This window comes from Rhinopithecus roxellana, chromosome 12 (genome assembly GCF_007565055.1).
Source record: "Rhinopithecus roxellana isolate Shanxi Qingling chromosome 12, ASM756505v1, whole genome shotgun sequence".
Classification (NCBI taxonomy): domain Eukaryota; kingdom Metazoa; phylum Chordata; class Mammalia; order Primates; family Cercopithecidae; genus Rhinopithecus; species Rhinopithecus roxellana.
The window spans coordinates 109,408,060-109,431,233 of NC_044560.1; the positions used below are offsets into that span (position 1 = coordinate 109,408,060).

Here is a 23,174-nt window from a genome sequence, read left to right on the forward strand (position 1 = left end):
CCATTTACAAACCAAATAATTGTGGTTGGCAGTACCTGGCGCTTTCCAGTTAATGTAAAACTCTCATTCTAATTCAGCTGCAAAGTATGGACCCATCCCCCACTGCCAGGCTGCTGTAGTCCCAGCAGTCTGTAGAAAGAAGCATTTTGCAAATGATAAGCATCGGAATAACATAATGCTAGGCTTTATGCACGAAACCCATTAGGTCTGCCGCTCTGAAACCTGGAAAGGGCATTGATAGGGAGCATTTAGTACTTGGTAGCAATTTAATAAAATGTCCCAGGTCAAAGCTTGCTGGGGTGAGCCCCATTCCCATTTTACTGATGTCCAGCAGTCATGTCACGTAATACATCATACCCAGGGCTTCACCACACTCAGCCTCAACACTAAAGGTAAACATGCTGTGAAGCAAAAGAATCTGGATTCATGCTGTCCTTGGCAATTCGATGCCAAGACTCGGATAACCCTTAGGTAGTTGTATACTACGTGTACGACATTACCCCAGAGAGAGATGAGTGGACAGTGCTATGCATTGTGTTGACAGACTCTAACTTGCCACACCATTCCATCATGAGCTTATTAACCTTTCCAGAAAAGTCTGTGGAACCACAGTGGCTTGTGTTTTCCCTGAGAATCAGTGAACATGGGTGGTGCCTACCCCTGCCAGAGTCCCCACATGGGTTCCCGTTCACCAGCGAAGCCTACTCCAGGAATAATCAGACTTAAAACATAATCTTTTTCTTTCTTTTTTTTTTTGAGACGAGTCTCGCTCTGTCGCCCAGGCTGGAGTGCAGTGGCGCGATCTCCGCTCACTGCAAGCTCCGCCACCTCCCGGGTTAACGCCATTCTCCTGCCTCAGCCTCCCTAGAAGCTGGGACTACAGGCGCCCGCCACCACGCCCGGCTAGAGACAGTTTCACCGTGTCTCTCACTTTCACCGTGTTCACCAGGATGGTCTCGATCAGCTGACCTTGTGATCCGCCCGCCTCGGCCTCCCAAAGTGCTGGGATTACAGGCATGAGCCACCGCCCCCAGCTTTAAAGCATAATCTTAAACTTCACAAACTCCATGTGAAATAGTACAGTTACCCTCCAAAAGCATGATCCATTAGCAAATGGGAAAGTGGGCTTTAAAAAACTTTTTTAAAGATTTTTTTTTTTTGAGATGGAGTCACACATGATCTTGGCTTGCTGCAACCTCTGCCTTCTGAATACAAGTGATCCTCCTGCCTCAGCCTCTCTAGTAGCTGAGACCGCAGGCACGTACCAACACACCCAGCTAATTCTTGTATTTTTAGTAGAGATGGGGGTTTCACCATTTGGGCCAGGATGGTCTCCATCTCTTGACCTCGTGATCCACCCACCTCAGAGTCCCAAAGTGCTGGGATTATAGGCGTGAGCCACCGCACCCAGCTAAAAATTTTCAAGATTTCGAGAAGACACCATCAGGAAAGACAAGTCACAGACTGGGAGAAAATATTTATAAGTCATCTCTATTTGAAGGTCTTGTATCCTGCTATAAAGAACTCTTGGCCAGGAGCGGTGGCTCACGCCTGTAATCCCAGCATTTTGGGAGGCCAAGGCAGGAGGATCACTTGAGGTCAGGAGTTGCAGACAAGCCTGCCCAACATGGTGAAATCCCATCTCTATTAAAAATACAAAATATTAGGCATGGTGGCACACGCCTGTAATCCCAACTATTCTGGAGGCCGAAGCAGGAGAATCACTTGAACCCAGGAGGCGGAAGTTGCAGTGAGTCGAGATTGTGCCACTGCACTCCAGCCTGGGCAACAGAGCGAGACTCCATCTCAAAAATAAAATAAAAATAAAAGAGCACCAGCTACTCGGGAGGCTGAGGCAATGGCGTGAACCCGGGAGGCAGAGCTTGCAGTGAGCTGAGATCTGGCCACTGCATGCCAGCCTGGGCGGCAGAGCGAGACTCCGTCTCAAAAAAAAAAAAAAAGAGAGAGAGAGAAAACCTCTGTCTATAACAGCACTGTCCAGCAGAACTTGGTATTTTTTTGGGGGGAGGAGATGGAGTCTCACTCTGTCACCCAGGCTGGACGGCAGTGGCACGATCTCAGCTCACTGCAACCTCTGCCTCCCGGATTCAAATGATTCTCCTACCTCAGCCTCCCGAGTAGCTGGGACTACAGGTTCATGCCACCATGCCTGGCTAATTTTTATATTTTTAGTAGAGACAGGGTTTCACCATGTTGGCCAGACTGGTCTCGAACTCCTGACCTCGTGATCCGCCCACTTCGGCCTCCCAAAGCCACCACGCCTGGCCTCGATTTTTTTTTTTTTGACAGTCTCACTCAGTCGCCCAGGCTGGAGTGCAGTGGTGCGATCTTGGCTCACTACAAGCTCCACCCCGCAGGTTCACGCCATTCTCCTGCCTCAGCCTCCTGTGTAGCTGGGACTACAGGAGCCCGCCACCACGCCCGGCTAATTTTTTTGTATTTTTAGTAGAGACGGGGTTTCACTGTGTTAGTCAGGATGGTCTAGATCTCCTGACCTCGTGATCCGCCCGCCTAGGCCTCCCAAAGTGCTGGGATTACAGGCATAAGCCAGCAAGCCCGGCCTTTTTTTTTTTTTTTTTTTTTTTTATTAAAATGTTCTATAGCTGCACTAATTGATAGACAATACACAAGCCACTAACCCCACCTGTGGCTACTGAGCACTTAAATATGAATAGAGTGAGGCTGGGTGACCTCTCACACGTGTTCCCAGAACTTTGTTCGAGACCAGTCTGGGTAATATGGGAGACCTTGTCTCTACTAAAAATAAAATAAATCAGCTGGGCATGGTGACACACGCATGTAGTCCCAGCTACTTGGGAGGCTGAAGTGGGAGGACTACCTGAGGCTGGGGAGGTCGAGGTTGCAGTTAGCTATGATTGAGCCACTGCACTCTAACCTGGGCGACAGAGAGAGACCCTAGGGAGTCTCTAAAAATACATAAAATACTGTCATTATTCAGCTATAGACTTGCGCTGTTCAACACAGTAGCCTTTAGTCCCATGTGTCTATTTAGATATAACACAGTCAAATTTAAAATTTTAGGTCCTCGGCTGGGTGCGGTGGCTCATGCCTGTAATCCCAGCACTTTCCGAGGCCGAGGTGGGTGGATCACCTGAAGCCATGAGTTCGAGACCAGCCTGGCCAACATAGCAAAACCCCATCTCTACTAAAAACACAAAAATTAGCCTGGCGTGGTGGCGCGTGCCTGTAATCCCAGCTACTCAGGAAGCTGAGGCAGGAGAATCGCTTGAATCCAGGAGGCAGAGGTTACAGTGAGCTCATATCGCGCCACTGCACTCCATCCTGGGTAACAGGGCACGACTCCATCTCAAAAAAAAAAAAAAAAAAAAAAAAAAAAAAATTAGGTCCTCAGTCACAAAAGTCACGTTTCGAGTGCCCAGTCACTACCGTATCCACCAGCGCAGATACAGAAAATTTCCATCACAGGCCGGGCGCGGTGGCTCAACCCTGTAATCCCAGCACTTTCGGAGGCCGAGACGGGCGGATCACGAGGTCAGGAGATCGAGACCATCCTGACTAACATGGTGAAACCCCGTCTCTACTAAAAAAACTACAAAAAACTAGCCGGGCGAGGTGGCGGCGCCTGTAGTCCCAGCTACTCGGGAGGCTGAGGCAGGAGAATGGCGTAAACCCGGGAGGCGGAGCTTGCAGTGAGCTGAGATCCGGCCACAGCACTCCAGCCTGGGTGACAGAGCGAGACTCCGTCTCAAAAAAAAAAAAAAAAAAAAAAAAAAAAAAAATCCATCACATAAAGTTCTACTAGACGATCCTGTTATCGACAGAAAAACAGCAGAAGGATCGCTCCACCCCAACCCCTGGCACCAATTAAATCACCGTCTGCGGATGAAATGAGAAGAGTAGCTTGCTTTCTCTTTTTTTTTTTTTTTTTTTTTTCCTTTTTTTTGAGACGGGCTCGCTCCGTCGCCCAAGCTGGAATGCAGTGGCGCAATCATAGTTCACTGCAGCCATGACCTCCCCGGCTCAAGCGATCCTCCTGCCTCGACCTCCCAAAGTGTTGGGATTACCGGCGCGGCCACTGCACTCGGCGAGAGCAACTTTCACTGCACTTCTGAAAGCTCGTGGGCAGCTCCTGCCCCTAACAAAGATGGCGACGCCGCCACACATGCTCCTAGCACTCTCCGGCGGCCTGCCCTTCAAAAAGATGGCCGCCGCCTCATCCAGTTTGAAGGCCGAACGAACACAGCCACGCGGTATCCAAATCCCACGGGAGCCTACGCCGCGCAGAAACAGGACAGACTCCGTATGACTCTCGCGATAATACAGACGGGCTGAAGGCTGGTCACTTCTTACCAGCCTGAATAATCGCGCCCGGCGCCGTGGGGCCTAAGACTCTCGCGAGACAGTATCCACCACTTCCCGCCCGTCAGCCCTTCACGGTCCCCTAATCGTCTGCTAGTTTAAGTGCAGCCTGTCAATCAGAGTCGCGCTCGAGACCCCGCCCAAGGCCGTATACGCCGCTCCTTACGTAACTTCCTCTTCAGCCCCTGCGTAGTCGATAAGGAAACCCGGACGCCATTGCCGCTTTCCTTTTTCAGGCCGGCCGGGAAGATGGCGGACATTCAGGTGCGGGCTCGAGCCTTGGTGTCAGGCTGCAGGGTCCGCCCTGGCCTTCAGGGGCGCATCCGGGAGGGGAGAGCCGGGCGCCCAAGTTCGGGGGTTAATTCCGGGCGTCCGTGATTATTTTCTAGAGATTAGCTGGGGCGGAGGGCGCATGCTTTTGCCTGTTTCTAGATGAGTGCTTCCTAATTCCTGGGGGCTCCGGGCGTTAATGGCGGCTCAAGCGTTTTCTGACTTACCTTCTTAAAAACCAAGTTTAAGAAGGTTTTCTTGGAGTTTTCCGGTCTTAAGGGTTAATTCTATGGAAAAGGATTCCTAAGGGCGAATCCAAGGAGCCTGCCGTTTGGTATTTTAATTCTGAGTCTTTATGTACTACATAAGGAGTAAATCCTGGGTGGGCGACCTTGGGTCTTGGAGAATGATCCTCGCTGAAAGATTTCCAGGGTGTGAGAAGGGTGGTCCTGGTTTAGAGGATGAATTTTGCAAGCCCTAGGAGGCCTTCTGAAGTATATAAATTGAAATAACCTCGGGCTTAGATCTGAGTATGAATTACCTTACAGGGTAAGGTCGGGGTGGTCATGTCTTAGAGGGTGATTCTGGGGCACCAGGCCTTGGAGGCCAGCCCTTTGCAAGTAAATGTAGAGAATGGGGTCTGGGAGGTTCTCGGAAGGTCTCTAGGGCTGGTTGCTGCCGGCTCCAAACTTAGCAGCTCATCAGTTTTCTCATACCTGTAGACTGAGCGTGCCTACCAAAAGCAGCCGACCATCTTTCAAAACAAAAAGAGGGTTCTGCTGGGAGAAACTGGCAAGGAGAAGCTCCCGCGGTACTACAAGAACATCGGTCTGGGCTTCAAGACACCCAAAGAGGTGCGGGGAACCTCAGAAGAAAGAAGGGGACCCTGGCTTTCCTGCACGTGTGGCCACATCGAGTTGCACTGCCCACGTCTGAGTGGCTGGTCCCGGGGCTGATGGGAATTGTAGTTCGCTTCCCTGAGGCCACGCCCCTGGTTCTTTTCAGGAACCACCTGCCCAAGGCTCACTCTTTTCTCTTTCCTATCCGTTTAGGCTATTGAGGGCACTTACATTGACAAGAAATGCCCCTTCACTGGTAATGTCTCCATTCGAGGGCGGATCCTCTCTGGTAAGTGTGGGAGTTCTTGGCGTCTGGGGCCTGAAATACTGAAAGAAGGGGCTTGGGGGCCCAGACTCCTGGGTCGTGGGTGAGAGAGGTGGTTGGGAATGCAAACTTGTGGGTACAGGAAGGGGCATGGGCACATGATGTCTGTTTTCACGATGGTCTTCAGATGCCCACGTGGGCACTGCTGAGAAAGCCACTTGGTTAAAACTGATGCTGGAAACAGGGCTTGTTGGGATTCCTGCTCAGCTGCTGCTGACTCCCAGCATGCCCCAGGTTACCCATGGCCCTCTTTTCCATGGGACTTGACCTAGGATCTGCCCCTGCTCCTAGGTGTGGTGACCAAGATGAAGATGCAGAGGACCATTGTCATCCGCCGAGACTACCTCCACTACATCCGCAAGTACAACCGCTTTGAGAAGCGCCACAAGAACATGTCTGTGCACCTGTCCCCCTGCTTCAGGTGAGCACAGTGGCCCATCAGGTTGCTCAGGCCACACACTCGCAGCCTTCAGATTCCAGCTCAGGCCAATTTAAGGCCAACTGAGGGAGTGGGTGACTGAGTTGGCATCTCTGGGAAGCCCCAGAGTCTCAGGATTTCTATATCATATGTTCTTCAGAATCAAAGTGTTCCACAGGTTGAATATCTCTGTCTGAAATGCTTGGGACCAGATTTTGGAATGTTCTCATATGCATAATGAGATGTTTTGGGGATGTGACATATGACAGAGGTCTAAACACGAAGCTTATTTGTTTCATGTACATCTTATTCACACAGCCTGAAAGTAATCTTACACAGTACATTTTATAATTCTGTGTGTGAAACAAAGTTTGCATACATTGAACCATGGGAAAGCAAAGGTGTCATGCTGGTACGCAAAAAGTGTCTGATTTTAGCTGGGCACCGAACTCAAGCCAGTAATCCTAGCACTGTAGGAGGCTGAGGCAGGAGGATCCTTTGAGACCAGCCTGGGCAACATGGCAAAACCCTCTACAAAAAATAAAAAGTTTGCCAGGTGTGGTAGCATGTGCCTGTAGTCTCAGGTCCTCAGGAGGCTGGGGTGGGAGGATTGCTTGAGCCCAGAAAGTGGAGGCTGCAGTGAGCCGAGATGGCACCACTACTCTCCAGCCTGGGCAACAGAGTAAGACCCTGTCTCTCCCAGACACACACACAAAATTCAGATTTTGCAGCATTTCAGAATTTTTGGATTGGGGTGCTGAACCTGTAATAGACAGGTAGGTGCCTTGGAACCAAAAGGTACACCAGATGGGAACCTCAGAAATGTTGGAATTAAATGTTTGTTCATTCCCTCAGCATGTTTTATTTAGAGCTTATCACGTGCCAGGTTTGGTGTGAGATGCTGGGGGTTCAGTGGTGAGCCAGGGACAAAGTCCTGCTTCCTCAGAGGGCACCTTCAGTCAGGGTGGGTGCCAGATGTCAGCCAGGTACAATGAGGGTGGGGATGTGGGCAGCTGATAATGGTGGCCCTCTGGGCGGGGAGGATCTTGGGAGCAAGGTGAGAAGTCCTGTGGGCAGGGAGGAGGGTGGCTCGAACTCATGCTGAGCGATAAGGGGCCTGTGGTCGTGGGTGCTACAGGATCCCCCTGCTGCTCTGCTGGAATTGGGTGGTGAGGAGGCCACTGACAACCTGGGGGCCTCCAGTTTGGTCGTGGAATGGAGCTCGTCCACCCCAGCGGTCCTCAGAAGGGTGGTCACCTGCTCTGTGTACAGCGTAGAACTTGATACTTGGCACAAAGTCTGTACCAAAGAATGAGAGGGAGTTTGAATTGGCAAATAGATCTTGGTTGGGGTTTGGTGGAGCCAAAGCAGAGAGCCTTCAGCCTGGCGAAGGGGAGGGAGGGCCTCCTGGGGTCCGCCGGGGTGGCCCCTCCTGAGGACATGGCCCTACCTGCCTCCACAGGGACGTCCAGATCGGTGATATCGTCACAGTGGGCGAGTGTCGGCCCCTGAGCAAGACAGTGCGCTTCAACGTGCTCAAGGTCACCAAGGCTGCCGGCACCAAGAAGCAGTTCCAGAAGTTCTGAGGCTGGACATCGGCCTGCTCCCCGCAATGAAATAAAGTTATTTTCTCATTCCCAGGCCAGACTTGGGATCTCTGTGCCTTTACCAGAGCACTGGGGGGGATGGAGGTGTCCCTCGGGGAACTGAGCAAGGCTGCTGTCAGAGAGGCCTCCTGCCCGTGTCTGTGGGTGAGGACAGTGGAGCCTGAGCTGAGATGCCTGTCTTCCCCTGGGTCTCCTTTTTTGGTCCTTATCACCTTTTCGGTATCTGAATAAGGCTGATTACCTGGTGTGCTGTCCTCCCGCCCCCTCCGGTCTCTGGGGAGGAAGTGAGTGAGGGCGGAGGCCCCTGGGTCCTCCAGGTCCTGGTCTGTCTCTTTCCTGACCACCTCGGGTGGGGAGGAGGGGAAGCTGCAGCTTGCCTGCCGTGGGCATGGGCTCACCCAAGTAGAGTGCGATGTGCTGAGGCCCTGTTGTCTGGCTGTGAACTGTAAAGGTCTTGACTTCAGCTTGGGCCTCATATCCCTGCTTATAGCCAAGAAGGGGGCCCCATGCACCCACCACCCACTCCTAGTTTGGCACCATGCCTATTTGCATATGAGGAAAGTCACCTGAGAGACGCCAAGTCCTCCACCTGGAGTCCCAGTTAGTAGCTGAGTTCCATATCTCAGATTCTAGAAACTTCCTTTGCGCCGGCTGCTTCAAAATCGAAGTAAGGAGATTGGTGGTGTGGGCAAGTGGCATCATGACACTGCCCTGGAGCCCGCTCAGTGGTACCGGGGCCCAGGCTGCTAGGAAGGAAGGAAGTAGGAAGCGCCCGGAGATGGCCCAACACCCAGAGGCCGCAGAGATGGGGGCCTTGGGAGGAACAGGGCAGGACAGACACGGCCTAGGGTTGTGGCACATGGGGAGGAAGGGTTTTACAGAGCTGGGGAGAGCACAGAGACCACCGCGAGAGGCAGGTACGATAGAAACAGGTGCACTTTGCACATCACAGAGGTGGGATGACAGGCGTGGGGTGGGGGGGCAGCGAGGCAGGAGCACACCAGAGGATCTGTGGGACCCGAAGGGGAGTGACCTGCATCAAAGCCGCAGCAGAGATGGGGGTACAGGGAAGGGAGGTCTGAATGCCCGCTGACCTCACCCCTTCGGGCCTGCCGGTGCCGGGGTCCCCAGGTCCCTGTCCCCCAGGCCTGTACCAGGGTCTGAGCCCAGCACTGGTACAAGGGTTGGGAGACAGGGCCATGGGGAGAGGAGCCGCCGCTGTCGCTGCTGTCTCGGGGACGCCGCCTCCCCGTGGGCCCAGTCCCTGCTTTATACCCAGGTCCAGGGAGGGCGGGGGTTCCTGCCAGAGGAAGTGGGGCCGCATCAAAGAGGGCAGGAAGGGGCAGGGACAGGTTGGGGGGACGCCGCCCTGAGTCGCAGAAACTGCACACCCACCCCACCCTATGCTGGGGGCAGTAGAGATCCAGCAAGGGGCAAAGGGGGAGTGTGGACTCCAGAGGGAGGGGACGGAGACCCAGAGGGGGATGGGAGGTCACGGGCCCCCTCCCCTTGGCCGCAGGTGTTTCCGTTGGGGTGGGGCTGCTGTATTTACAACAACAGCCCGGCTCCCCGGTTTCCTCCTCGATCGCTGGGGCGTCTCCTTGGCACCCCATTGCGTCAGGTGTGTGCTGGGGTCAGAGTGTGTGCTGGGGAAGGACCTCTGCTGGGCCTGGTGGATGCAAAGACCAAGTTTAAAAGACCCCCTGGAACCCCTCGACAGGCCTCGCACCTGAAGAGTGGGGATAAGGACCATAGGTTCTTTTCATTGCTTTATTTTATTTTGTTTTTGAGGCAAAGTCTTGCTCCGTGGCCCAGGCTGGAGTGCAATGGCACAATCTTGGCTCATCGCAACCTCTGCCTCCCAGGTTAAAGCCATTCTCCTGCCTCCACCTCCTGAGTAGCTGGGTTTACAGACGTGTGCCACCACACCCAGCTAATTTTTTAATTTTTAGTAGAGACGGGGTTTCACCATGTTGGCCAGGCTAGTCTCAAACTCCTGACCTCATGATCCACCTGTGTTTGCCTCCCAAAGTGCTGGGATTACAGGCGTGAGCCACCATGCCCAGCCAAGAGAAACTATTTCTTAACCCACATATTCATGTGTCATAGTTCAGGAACAAGTCAGTGACAAACTTCTAGGTAATTCAACCTGAAGAAATTCTTTACATTCCAAGATAATTGCACTCTGAAAGATATCAACCTTCCAGCCAGGTGCAGTGTCTCACGCCTGTAATCCCAGCACTTTGGGAGGCCAAGGTGGGTGGATCACGAGGTCAGGAGTTCAAGACCAGCCTGACCAAGATAGTGAAACCCTGTCTCTACTAAAAATACAAAAATTAGCTGGGCATGGTGGCAGGCACCTGTAATCCCAGCTACTCCGTAGGTTGAGGCAGGAAAATCACTTGAACCCGGGCAGTAGAGGTTGCAGTGAGCTGTGATCGCATCACTGCACTCCAGTCTGGGAGGCAGAGTGAGACTCCATCTCAAAAAAAAAAAAAAAAAAAAAAAAAAACCAGCCTTCCTCATCTCAAAATCTTTCATGGAATCATAATTTCTGTAGAAATCTGCGTATGCCTTCTTTCTTGGTTCAGCTACAGCAAACATATAGAAAGCTGCAGCCCCCAGGGATACTAGAATGCTTCAACAATATGAAATCACAGATGCTTGGCCAGAAGGCCACGCATCTGAGGTTTTGGCAAAACTTCAGAAGCCATGGTAGTTACTGTCCTTGATAACGTACGTCCGCCTCAACACCAACGTCCTTCCTGATTGATGGAAAAATGGATGGTCGTGAAGGAATTAATGATGCGAAGTTGCCACATTTTCACTGGGTGGACCTGGACCCCTAGGCTTCAGGGGCTCAATAACTGGAAGCAGTAAAGCCGAGACGGAGGCCCCAGATGCAGCAGAGACCCACCGAGGCTCTGTTCCAACTTCTGGCCCTGCACCTCCCTAGCCGTGTGTGGCCTTGGAAGAGACCCACTCCTCCACCGCAGAGCCTCAGTTTCCTAATCTGTTAAATGGCTTCTTGCCTCTCTGCCCTATTGGGAGGATCAATATGCTCATATGTGCCGGGTCCCGTGGCTCATGGCTGTAATCCCAGCACTTCGGAAGGTCGAGGCAGGCGGATTACTTGAGGTCAGGAGCTTAAGACCACCCTGGCCAGTGTGGCGAAACCATGTCTCTACTAAAAATACAAAAGTTAGCCAGTGTGATAGCGTGCACCTGTAGTCCAGCTACTCAGGAGGCTGAGGCAGAAGAATCACTTGAACCCGGGAGGTGGAGGTTGTAGTGAGCCGAGATTGCACTCCACCTGGGCAACAGAGGGCGACTCAGTCTCAAAAAAAAAAAAAAAAAAAAAAAAAAAAAAATGCTCATTTGTGATAATGGGATAGAACTGTCCTGATTAAGTGTACACTGGAAAGTAACAATGCGGGGGGCCCTCAGCCTGCTGTTGGAGAAAGGCCCCATAGTGTCATGTTACAGCATCCCCTGGGGCCCCTTGGTCAGGTAGGCAGCCCTTGCTGTAATGGGCCCATGGTTTTTGTTTTAATATTTATTGTATGATTGCAGAATCCTGGCTCCATTACAGCAAGCCCTGGTAGTTTGTCACGGGATGTTGAGTCTGTTTTAGCATGTTTCTAGAATATTCTGTCGAACACCTGTAGGGGGCCCCAATGGCATTGCCTTTTCACAGGAAAGTTAGCTTTTATAGTAGGGTTCTGGGTTTATAATGATAGCGGTCAGGCCAGGTGCTGTGGCTCACACCTGTAATCCCAATACTTAGGGAAGCCAGGGCAGGAAGATCGCTTGAGCCAGGAGTTAGAGACCAGCCTGAGCAACATAGGGAGACTCCTGTCTCTATTAAAAAATAATAATAATAATAATAATTAGGCCAGGCACGGTGGCTCATACCTGTAATCCCAGCACTTTGGGAGGCCAAGGCAGATCACGAGGTCAGGAGTTCGAAACCAGCCTGGTCAATATGGTGAAACCCCATCTCTAAATACTAACATTAGCCGGACGTGGTAGTCCCAGCTATTCGGGAGGCTGAGGCAGGAGAATCGCTTGAACCCAGGAGCCAGAGGTTGCAATGAGCCGACATCATGCCACTGCACTGCAGCCTAGGTGACAGAGTGAGACCCCATCTCCAAAAAAAAAAAAAAAAATTCAGCTGGGTCTGTAGTCCCAGCTATTCGGGAGGCTGAGGCAGGAGGATCACTGAAGCCCAGAGGTCCGAGTCTATAGCAGGCTAGGATGACACCACTGCACTCCAGCCTGGGTGACAGAGCCAGACCCTATCTCAAAGCAAAAAACTAAAAAGACAGGCATCAGACCTGCCGTGTGAAAATAGGGCAGGTCTCGGTTATCTTGTATTGCAGCCCTGCACCTCCGATATTAGAGCCAGATGGGCGTCATTGCTGCAGCCTTCTGTGGGCTATTAGAATACTAAGTAAGACCTTGGGCTCCTGTAACAGGCCCTGCTGATATTATATGGTTGCAATACTCAGGTATATTATAGCCGGCCCATGGCTATATTTGTAATTATATAATATAAAATGTTATTGGCCAGATGCAGTGGCTCACGCCTGTAATCCCAGCACTTTGGGAGGCCGAGGTGGGCAAATCACAAGGTCAAGAGATCAAGACCATACTGGCCAACGTGGTGAAACGCCATTTTAATAAAAATACAAAATTTAGCTGGGCATAGTGGCATGTGCCTGTAGTCCCAGCTACTCGGGAGGCTGCGGCAGGAGAATCGCTTGAACCCGGGAGGCGAAGGTTGCAGTGAGACAAGATTGCACCACTGTGCTCCACCCTGGTGACAGAGCAAGACTCCGTTTCAAAGAAAAAAAAAAAAAATGTTATTTATGTAGCCGGCACCTGAGCTCATTGAACTAGTCCCAAGGTGTGTGAGTGGAGTCTGGAAATTGAATTGGAGTGTGTTCCAGGAATAGTTAAGCAGGCCACTGCCGAGTGTCAGCACTGCCCTGAGCCCAGCAGGAAATTCCTCGGTCTAACACTGTAGTAGGTTCTAGCTCTATTACATATTATAGCAAGGCAGGCCAGGCGCAGTGGCTCAGCCTGCAATCCCAGAACTTTGGGAGGCCAAGATGGGAGGCTCTCTTGAGCCCAGCAGTTTGAGACCAGCCTAGGCAACATAGGAAGACCCCCGTCTCTACAAAAAAAATATTAAAAATCAGCCAGGCGTGGTGGTACGTACCTGTAGTACCAGCTACTTGGGAGGCTGAGGTGGGAGGATCGCTTCAACCTGGGAGGTCGAGGCTGCAGTGAGCTATTATCATGCCACTGCATTCCACCCTGGGTGACAGAGTAAGACCCTGTCTCAAGAAAAAAAGTAAAAATAAAAGACCTATAGATGTTTCAGAGGTCAGTATAGATTTAGCTAGAACATTCTAGCAGAACACCAAGGATGTTCTAGATGAGTTTTAGGAGCACATCAAGCCTTCCCAGGGGCATTCATTCTATACATATTTATTGTGCTGTTCCCCGGGAATGGGTGCAAGAGTGAGCAAGACAGCTCCAGCCAGGGCCTGGTGTCAGAGCCTGGAATCCAGTGGGATCCCTGGGGGCCCAGCCTGGCTGGGGTGTGGGGGCGTTAACAGGAACCAGGGCTACTACGGATGCCCTGTGTGCCCCATGTGGAGCCTTTGGCCTGCTGAAGCTTCTAATGAAATAGTAGGTTGGTGCAAAAGCAATTGTGGTTTTTTGTTTGTTTGTTTTTGAGCCTCACTCTGTTGCCCAGGCTGGAGTGTAGTGGCACAATCTCATCTCACTGCAACCTCTGCCTCCCGGGTTCAAGCAATTCTCCTGTCTCAGCCTCCCAAGTAGCTGAGATTACAGGCGCCCATCACCACGTCTGGCTAATTTTTGTATTTGTAGTAGAGATGGGGTTTTGCCATGTTGGCCAGGCTGGTCTCAAATTCCTGACCTCAGGTGATCCACCCACCTCAGCCTCCCAAAGTGCTGGGATTACAGACGTGAGCCACTGTGTCCAGTCAGCAATTATGTGTTTTTTTTTTGTTTGTTTGTTTGTTTTTTTTTTTTTTTGGAGACGGAGTCTTGCTCTGTCGCCCGGGCTGGAGTGCAGTGGCCGGATCTCAGCTCACTGCAAGCTCCGCCTCCCGGGTTCACGCCATTCTCCTGCCTCAGCCTCCCGAGTAGCTGGGACTACAGGCACCCGCCACCTCTCCCGGCTAGTTTTTTGTATTTTTTTAGTAGAGACGGGGTTTCACCATGTTCGCCAGGATGGTCTTGATCTCCTGACCTCGTGATCAGTCCGTCTCGGCCTCCCAAAGTGCTGGGATTACAGGCTTGAGCCACTGCGCCCGGCCTGTTTTTTGTTTTTTTTTTTGAGATGGAGTCTTGCTATGTTGCCCAGACTGGAGTACAGTGGCACGATCTCAGCTCACCGCAACCTCCACCTCCCAGGTTCAAGTGATTATCCTGCTTCAGCCTCCCTAGTAGCTGGGATTACAGGCATGTGCCACCACGCCCGGCTAATTTTTGTATTTTTAGTAGAGACCGGTTTCACCATATTAGCCAGGCTGGTCTGGAACTCCTGACCTCATGATCCACCCGCCTCTGGTATTATAGGTGTGAGCCACTGCGCCCAGCCTGCAATTGAGGTTTTAATGGCAAAAACCACAATTACTTTTTTTTTTTTTTTTTTGAGACGGAGTCTCGCTCTGTCGCCCAGGCTGGAGTGCAGTGGCCGGATCTCAGCTCACTGCAAGCTCCGCCTCCCGGGTTCACGCCATTCTCCTGCCTCAGCCTCCCGAGTAGCTGGGACTACAGGCGCCCGCCAGGTCGCCCGGCTAGTTTTTTGTATTTTTAGTAGAGACGGGGTTTCACCATGTTAGCCAGGATGGTCTCGATCTCCTGACCTCGTGATCCGCCCGTCTCGGCCTCCCAAAGTGCTGGGATTACAGGCTTGAGCCACCGCGCCCGGCCCACAATTACTTTTGCACCACCCTAATATAAAGACACAATTATCCTCCCCATTTTCCAGATAAAGAACCTCTGCCTGGGACACGTGTACCCGGAACAGTTAGGTTTTGGTTTTGAACTCAGTGCATGATTGCCCCCCAGGTCAGGAGGGGGCACTATTGTGTAGGGGTGGAGAGGAGGGGCAGAGGTTAGAATTTTAGAGGTTTGAATTGTGCTCCGAGTGCACAATTCAAAGTTGCCTGGGGCCACTCTAGGCACAGAGGCAGGGGCCAGGGCTGGCTTTAAGGCCAGCTCCTTCTGCAGTCTGAGGAGTGGCTCAGAAGGGACCAGCACCTGGTGAGTGCTCTGCTTGAACCATCTTTTTTTTTTTTTTTTAATGGAGTCTTACTCTGTCGCCCAGGCTGGAGTGCAGTGGTGTGATCTTGGCTCACTGCAAGCTCTACCTCCTGGGTTCACGCCATTACTCCTGCCTCAGGCTCCCGAGTAGCTGGGACTACAGGTGCCAGCCACCACGCCTGGCTAATTTTTTGTATTTTTAGTAGAGACAGGGTTTCACCATGTTAGCCAGGATGGTCTCGATCTCCTGACCTCATGATCCACCTGCCTCAGCCTCCCAAAGTGCTGGTATTACAGGTGTGAACCACCACGCCTGGCCCCTTGAACCATCTTGAAACTGGAACCAAGGGGTCCACATTTTTGTTTTATGCTGAGTGTGTCCTGCCATGGGCTTTCTTTCTTTTCTTTTTTCTTTTCCTTTTTTCTTTCTTTCTTTCTTTTTTTTTTTTTTTTTTTTTTTTTTTTGAGACGGAGTCTCACTCTGTCACCCATGCTGGAGCACAGTGGTGCGATCTCGGCTCACTGCAAGCTCCGCCTCCCGGGTTCACGCCATTCTCCTGCCTCAGTTTCCAGAGTAGCTGGGACTACAGACGCCTGCCACTACGCCTGGCTAATTTTATTTTTTTATTTTTTTAGTAGAGACGGAGTTTCACTGTGTTAGCCAGGATGGTCTCGATCTCCTGACCTCGTGATCCACCCGTCTTGGCCTCCCAAAGTGCTGAGATTACAGGCGTGAGCCACCGCACCCGGCCTGGGAGCTTTCTATTGCATTATAGTGGAGCCCTCAGGACATTATAGCTGTTCTGGGGGAGCCTGGGTGACAGTCTAAGAGGGTTCTAATAGATCCCTGGGGACATGAGAGCAGGATCCCAGGGAGGGAAAGGGTGTAGTCAGGGCTCATTAGAGCAGAACCCTGAGGATCTGATGCCAGTCAGCCAGCTGATGCTATCAATGGGCTCCGGAGACATCGCAGGACCCCAGGGCATCTGGAAGGGTTTCCCAGGTGGCACTAAGGGGCCTTGAGGCCTTTTTCTATTTTTCTTTAGGGTCTCGCTCAGTCATCCAGGCTGGAGTGCAGTAATGCAATCATGGCTCACTGCAACCTTGACTGAGGCCTTTTTCTTCTATGGCAGGAAGGAGGGCTATGATGGGGAATGTCTAGGCAGACCCCTGGCAGGCCTCTTGGCTAAAGTCCCAGGCCATTATAACAGCAAGAAGAGGAGATCAGAATGGGGCAAGGAAAGACACTCCAGATGACCATGGCCGGCTGAATCGTGGCCTCAAAGGTGACCATGCCCTCATCCCCCAAAACCTCTGACTATGGCCTTATATGGGAAAAAAGGACTTTATGATGTGATTAGGTTAGGTTTAGATGGGGAGATGATCTTGGATTATCCAAGTGGCCCTAAACACAATCACAGGACTCCTTTGGAGAGGGAGGCAGGCGGGTTGGTGTCGGAGAGAGAAGACGTGAGGACCAACATAAGGGTCAGAAAGGGGAGAGGATGCCGTACTGCTGGCCTTGAAGATGGAGGAGTGGGCCACGAGCCAAGGAATGCTGGTCGCCTCTAGAACCTGGGAAAGGCAAAAACAACGATTCTTCCCTGGAGCCTCCAGAAAGAACACAAAACGGCTGGGCGCCGTGGCTCATGCCTGTAATCCCAGCACTTTGGGAGGCTGAGGCAGGCGGATCACAAGGTCAGGAGTTCGAGACCAGCCTGGCCAATATGGTTGAAATGCTGTCTCTACTAAAAATACAAAAATTAGCTGGGCTTGGTGGTGGGCACCTGTAATCCCAGCTACTTGGGAGGCTGAGGCAGGAGAATCACTTGAACCCAGGAGGCAGAGGTTGCAGTGAGCTGAGATCACACCACTGCACTCCAGCCTGGGTGACAGAGCCAGACTCCATCTAAAAAAAGAACACAAGACCTGTGAGTATCATAGGTGGTCCAAGGAGCTTTACGAATGTCATGGTAATGTTACAGCAGGGCCCTGGGGACATGAGAGCTAAGGCTGGGTTATAGAGGACCCCACAGTGATGGTAGTCAGACTTCCAGCAAAAACATAGCAGGCTCCTGGGGGACACCGTAATAGGGCATTGAGGACTCTGTCAGGGTCCAAGGAACCTTAGAATGAGGCCCAGGGAAGGCGAAGCTTGAAGTGAGCCGAGATCACGCCGCTGCACTCCAGCCTGGGTGACAAAGTGAGACTCCGTCTTCTTTCTTTCTTTCTTTTTTTTTTTTTTTTTTTTGAGGCAGAGTCTCACTCTGTCGCCGGGGCTGGAGTGCAGTGGCCGGATCTCAGCTCACTGCAAGCTCCGCCTCCCGGGTTTACGCCATTCTCCTGCCTCAGCCTCCCGAGTAGCTGGGACCACAGGCGCCCGCCACTTCGCCCGGCTAGTTTTTGTATTTTTGGTAGAGACGGGGTTTCACCGTGTTAGCCAGGATGGTCTCGATCTCCTGACCTCGTGATCCGCCCGTCCCGGCCTCCCAAAGTGCTGGGATTACAGGCTTGAGCCACCGCGCCCGGCCCTTTCTTTCTTTTTTTTTTTTTTTTGAGACGGAGTCTCGCTCTGCCGCCCAGGCTGGAGTGCAGTGGCGCGATCTCAGCTCACTGCAAGCTCCGCCTCCCGGGTTTACGCCATTCTCCTGCCTCAGCCTCCCGAGTAGCTGGGACTACAGGCGCCCGCCAGGTCGCCCGGCTAGTTTTTTGTCTTTTTAGTAGAGACGGGGTTTCACCGTGTTAGCCAGGATGGTCTCGATCTCCTGACCTCGTGATCCGCCTGTCTCGGCCTCCCAAAGTGCTGGGATTACAGGCTTGAGCCACCGCGCCTGGCCTAGAATTCTTAAGAAGTTAAAGCAGGTTCCCTCTGTCTGTTAGGAGTGGACCTTGGCATGGGTGTCACTGGATCTTCTAGTAGGACACAGGGAGAATCAGAAAAATGAAGACATTCCAGACAACGAGAACAGAGATTTTTTTTTTTTTTTTTTTTTTTTTTGAGACGGAGTCTCGCTCTGTCGCCCAGGCTGGAGTACAGAGGCGTGATTTCAGCTCACTGCAAGCTCCACCTCCCAGGTTCATGGCATTAGCTCCTGCCTCAGCCTCCTGAGTAGCTGGGACTACAGGCGCCCACCACTACGCCCGGCTATTTTTTTGTATTTTTAGTAGCAACGGGGTTTCACCATGTTAGCCAGGATGGTCTCGATCTCCTGACCTCGTGATCCACCTGCCTCAGCCTCCCAAAGTGCTGGGATTACAGGCATGAGCCACCGCGCCCGGCCAAGAACAGAGATTTTACCTGATGATTAATTTTATGTGCCAATTTGACTGAGCCACAGTGAGTGACCAGGTATTTGGTCAACATTATTCTGGATGTTTCTGTGTGGGTGTTTTAGGATGAGATTGATATATATGTTTGTGAGACAGGGTCTTGCTGTTGCCCAGGCTGGAGTGTAATGGTGTGATCTCGGCTCACTGCAAGCTCTGCCTCCCAGGTTCACGCCATTCTCCTGCCTCAGCCTCCAGAGTAGCTGGGACTACAGGAGCCCGCCACCACACCTGGCTAATTTTTTTGTAGTTTTAGTAGAGATGGGGTTTCACCGTGTTAGCCAGGATGATCTCGATCTTCTGACCTCGTGATCCGCCCACCTCGGCCTCCCAAAGTGCTGGAATTACAGGCTTGAGCCACTGCGCCCCACCTTAAAATTTTTTTTTTTTTAAATAGAGACAGGGTCTCCCTATGTTGGCCAGGTTGATCTCAAACTTCTGGACTCAAGCGATCCTCCCAACTTGGCCTCCCAAAGTGCTGGAATGACAGGCATGCGCCACCACACCTGGCCCCCCATCAGACTCTGAACCAGCTAAAAGTCCACTAATCCTGGAAGCCAGTTCCTAAAATGAATCTCTTTCTGTGTATGCATATACACATTCTGTGGCTTCTGTTTCTCTAGAGAACCTGAACTAATACACTCCCTGACCCAGCTACTCCACTCCTCCCTCCCTTCCTTCCTTCCCCCTTTCCTTTCCTTTCCTTTCCTTTTCTGACAGGGTCTGGCTCATGATGCCCGCACCATCCGCTACCCCGATCCCCTCATCAAGGTGAATGATACCATTCAGATTGATTTGGAGACTGGCAAGATTACTGATTTCATCAAGTTCGACACTGGTAACCTGTGTATGGTGACTGGAGGTGCTAACCTGGGAAGAATTGGTGTGATCACCAACAGAGAGAGGCATCCTGGATCTTTTGACGTGGTTCACGTGGAAGATGCCAATGGCAACAGCTTTGCCACTCGACTTTCCAACATTTTTGTTATTGGCAAGGGCAACAAACCATGGATTTCTCTTCCCCGAGGAAAGGGTATCCACCTCACCATTGCTGAAGAGAGAGACAAAAGACTGGCGGCCAAACAGAGCAGTGGGTGAAATGGGCCCCTGGGTGCCATGTCAGACCTTTGTACGTAATTAAAAATATTGTGGCAGGAAAAAAAAAAAGTAATAATAATAACATCAACCCCTGGCCTAAACTACTTGTGTTATCTGTAAATCCCAGACACTGTATGGAAAAAAAAAAAGCATTGTAAAACTTTTTGTTCTGTTAGCTGGTGCATGTAGGCCCCAGTCACATTTCCCACGCTTGCTCGATTTATCACGACCCTTTCACGTGGACCCCCTAAAGTTGTAAGCCTTTAAAAAGACCAAGTATTTCTTTTTTGGGGAGCTTGGTTCTTAAGATGCAAGTCTGTCGGGTGCAGTGGCTCACGCCTGTAATCCCAGCACTTTGGGAGGCCGAGTGGGTGGATCACAAGGTCAGGAGATCGAGACCATCCTGGCTAACACAGTGAAACCCCATCTCTACTAAAAATACAAAAAAAAAATGAGGCGGGCATTGTGGCGGGCGCCTGTAGTCCCAGCTACACGGGAGGCTGAGGCAGGAGAATGGTGTGAACCCGGGAGGCAGAGCTTGCAGTGAGCCGAGACTGCGCCACTGCACTCCAGCCTAGGCGACAGAGTGAGACTCCGTCTCAAAAAAAAAAAGAAAAAGACTCGAGTCTGCCGACATTCCTGGCCGAGTAAAAAACCTCTTCCTTCTTTAATCCAGTGTCTGAGGAGTTTTGTCTGCAGCTCATCCTGCTACATTTCTTGGTTCCCTGACCGGGAAGCAAGGTGATTAAAGGAGGGTCGAGGCAGTCCCTTAGGCAGCTTATGCCTGCCCTGTAGAGCAACCCTGCGGGGGACTCTGGCCAGCTTGAGCGATGGGGATCCTGAGAGCGCTCCCAGGTAGGCATTTGCCCTGGTGGAGGCATTTGCCTCTTCAGAGCAGTGCACAGCAGGCCCCTGGGAGGATCAACACAGTGGCTGAACACCGGGACGGAACTGGCACTTTAAGTCCGGACATCTGAAACTTGGTAAGACTGGTCTTTGGAACTCGCCCACTCCATTTGAGTGGAAGCGTGGCCTGATTACCCACGGCGTGCCTGTACTGGCACTTTGGTTTTTGTTTTTGACTTGACTTGAATTAATTGCTTGATACTTTGGTTTTAGTTTTGATTTTGACTTGACTTGAATTGCTTGATAAACAGGCGTGCCTTTATTGGCACCTCGGTTTTGGTTCTGATTTTGACTTGGCTGAAATTGCTTGACGAACAGGTGTGCCTTTAACAACACTTGGTTTTAGCTTTGATTTTGATTTAGTGTGAATTAGATGAGTGAGTGATCTTTTACCCTGTCCTTCTTGTAGTGTGAATGTTGTTTTGTCTCAAGAGAAAAATAGGTCGGACACAAAGTAAGCCCACTCGGTTAGGAACTGTGTTAAAATATTTCAAAAAGAAAAAAGGGGGCCGGGCGCGGTGGCTCAAGCCTGTAATCCCAGCACTTTGGGAGGCCGAGACGGGCGGATCACGAGGTCAGGAGATCGAGACTATCCTGGCTAACACGGTGAAACCCCGTATCTACTAAAAAAATACAAAAAACTAGCCGGGCGAGGTGTTGGGCGCCTGTAGTCCCAGCTACTTGGGAGGCTGAGGCAGGAGAATGGCGGGAACCCGGGAGGCGGAGCTTGCAGTGAGCTGAGATCTGGCCACTGCACTCCAGCCCGGGCGACAGAGCGAGACTCCATCTCAAAAAAAAAAAAAAAAAAAAAAAGAAAAAAAGAAAAAAGGAAAGTCATCAAATCATCAAAACTTACTCTATTAAAATGCATGTTACAGAACCTTAAGAAAGGAGATTTTTTTTTTTTTTTGCAGGAGATTATAGAGTTAAGTTAACCCCTTAGAGGTTAAGATCTCTGTGTGAATTAGAACTGCCCTGTTTTGGTGTTGGATGGCCCACCGAAGGAACTATAGACAAGGAACGATTGGCCATGTATTTAAAGTGGTGACAGGGGTCGGAGGACAGCCAGTGTACCTAGATCAAGTTCCTTTATATTGACTCATGGTTAAATATAACACAGACAAAACCAGCATAAACGTAGCCCTGTTTAACAGCTTATTGCAAAAAAGCCAAAAGTAAAAGTAAGAGCAGCTTCAGCAGCAGACACAGAGTTAAAAAAGGGAGTCCCAGAAACAGCAAGAGAAGCCAGTTTTGCAGGAGCCGCCAGAGATCATAGAAATTCTTTCTCCATATGTCCCAGCCTACTGCCCCGCTTTACCGAGGCCAACAGCCCCCTCAGAAACGAGATTTAGGAGCTAACACGCCCCAGGTCTCACCTCGAAGGGGAGGATCGGAGCCTCGAGAGGCCAAGGAAGGAAGTCAAGATAGCCAAGTGGGCCATCTCAGATCTGGTCTTGCTCAAGCTATGCAAATACCTCTCAGGGAGACGTGAGGACCTGTCTATTATAATGACCAGGCCCACATCCGTGGGGGCAACAGACTTTCATCTATCAGCCCTTTTCAACCATTCATCTACTAAACTGGAAACACCCTGAACCCACCACCTTGCTCCCGGCAGCTAGAGCCCTGTCGAGCATGACTGTGAAGAGGTGTTGGACTCAAGTTTACTCTAGCAGACCTGACCTCCGGGACCAGCCTTGGGCATCAGTAGACTAGGAGCTATATGGGGATGGGAACAGCTTCATCAACCCACAAGGAGAAAGAGGTGCAGAATATGCAGTGGTAACCCTGGACACTGTCATTAAGCTGAGCTCATTGCTTTAATTCGGGCCTTAGAACTCAGTAAAGGTAAGGCTGTAAACGCTGACACTGACTCTCAGTATGCCTGTTTAACCCTCCAAGTGCATGGAGAATTATATAAAGAAAAGAGCCTGTTAAACTCTAGGAAAAAGGGGAAAAAAACACCCAGAGAATGCAACTTAGCTTCAGTGTTTGCAGAGGTACTGAGAAGCACTTCTGCAGAGGTTAAGAGCTGGTAGAAAAAAGCAAGTAATATAAAAAAATTCCGGGCCGTGCGCGGTGGCTCAAGCCTGTAATCCCAGCACTTTGGGAGGCCGAGACGGAAGGATCACGAGGTCAGGAGATCGAGACCATCCTGGCGAACACAGTGAAACCCCGTCTCTAGTAAAAAATACAAAAACTAGCCGGGCGAGGTGGCGGGCGCCTGTAGTCCCAGCTACTCGGGAGGCTGAGGCAGGAGAATGGCGTAAACCCGGGAGGTGGAGCTTGCAGTGAGCTGAGATCCGGCCACTGCACTCCAGCCTGGGCGACAGAGCGAGACTCCGTCTCAAAAAAAAAAAAAAAAAAAAAAAAAAATTCCAGGAATGCTTCAAGGAGCTGACAAGAGCCTAAGTCAGTTTTATAAGAGACTCTATAAAGCATTCTGGCTTTACACCCCATTTAACCCTGAGGTTGCTGAAAATCAGTATATAGTGAATACTTCATTTGTTTTTTTTTAAAAAAGTAATAATAATAACATCAACCCCTGGCCTAAACTACTTGTGTTATCTGTAAATCCCAGACACTGTATAAAAAAAAAGCATTGTAAAACTTTTTGTTCTGTTAGCTGATGCATGTAGGCCCCAGTCACGTTTCCCACGCTTGCTCAATTTATCACGACCCTTTCACGTGGACCCCTTAAAGTCGTAAGCCTT

At 51.0% G+C, this 23,174-nt stretch overlaps 1 protein-coding gene, 1 long non-coding RNA gene and 1 other non-coding gene across 3 annotated transcripts; 2 read left to right on the forward strand and 1 right to left on the reverse strand.

Moving 5' to 3' along the window:
• Positions 1 to 4,472: 4,472 nt before the first annotated feature.
• Positions 4,473 to 7,856, forward strand: RPS11 (ribosomal protein S11). The gene is made up of 5 exons (XM_010369477.2): positions 4,473 to 4,626; positions 5,355 to 5,486; positions 5,685 to 5,760; positions 6,088 to 6,217; positions 7,677 to 7,856. Exons 1-5 carry the CDS (start codon positions 4,612 to 4,614, stop codon positions 7,798 to 7,800), a joined length of 477 nt encoding a protein of 158 aa, XP_010367779.1. The 5' UTR covers positions 4,473 to 4,611; the 3' UTR covers positions 7,801 to 7,856.
• On the forward strand, positions 5,890 to 5,977 carry LOC115892547. Its single transcript, XR_004052417.1, has one exon. It is a non-coding gene; the product is annotated as a small nucleolar RNA SNORD35 (small nucleolar RNA).
• LOC115900673 lies at positions 7,288 to 8,213 on the reverse strand. The gene is made up of 3 exons (XR_004060332.1): positions 8,063 to 8,213; positions 7,665 to 7,814; positions 7,288 to 7,513 (listed from the first exon to the last, which is right to left on the reverse strand). It is a non-coding gene; the product is annotated as an uncharacterized LOC115900673 (long non-coding RNA).
• Between the last annotated feature and the right edge of the window lie 14,961 nt (positions 8,214 to 23,174).

Bases quoted from the DNA above. Each gene is read 5' to 3' on its own strand.
- RPS11 (XM_010369477.2), top strand. The intron at 5,487-5,684 runs GTGCGGGGAACC...CTATCCGTTTAG, and splicing joins GCTTCAAGACACCCAAAGAG to GCTATTGAGGGCACTTACAT. The intron at 5,761-6,087 runs GTAAGTGTGGGA...CCCTGCTCCTAG, and splicing joins TCGAGGGCGGATCCTCTCTG to GTGTGGTGACCAAGATGAAG.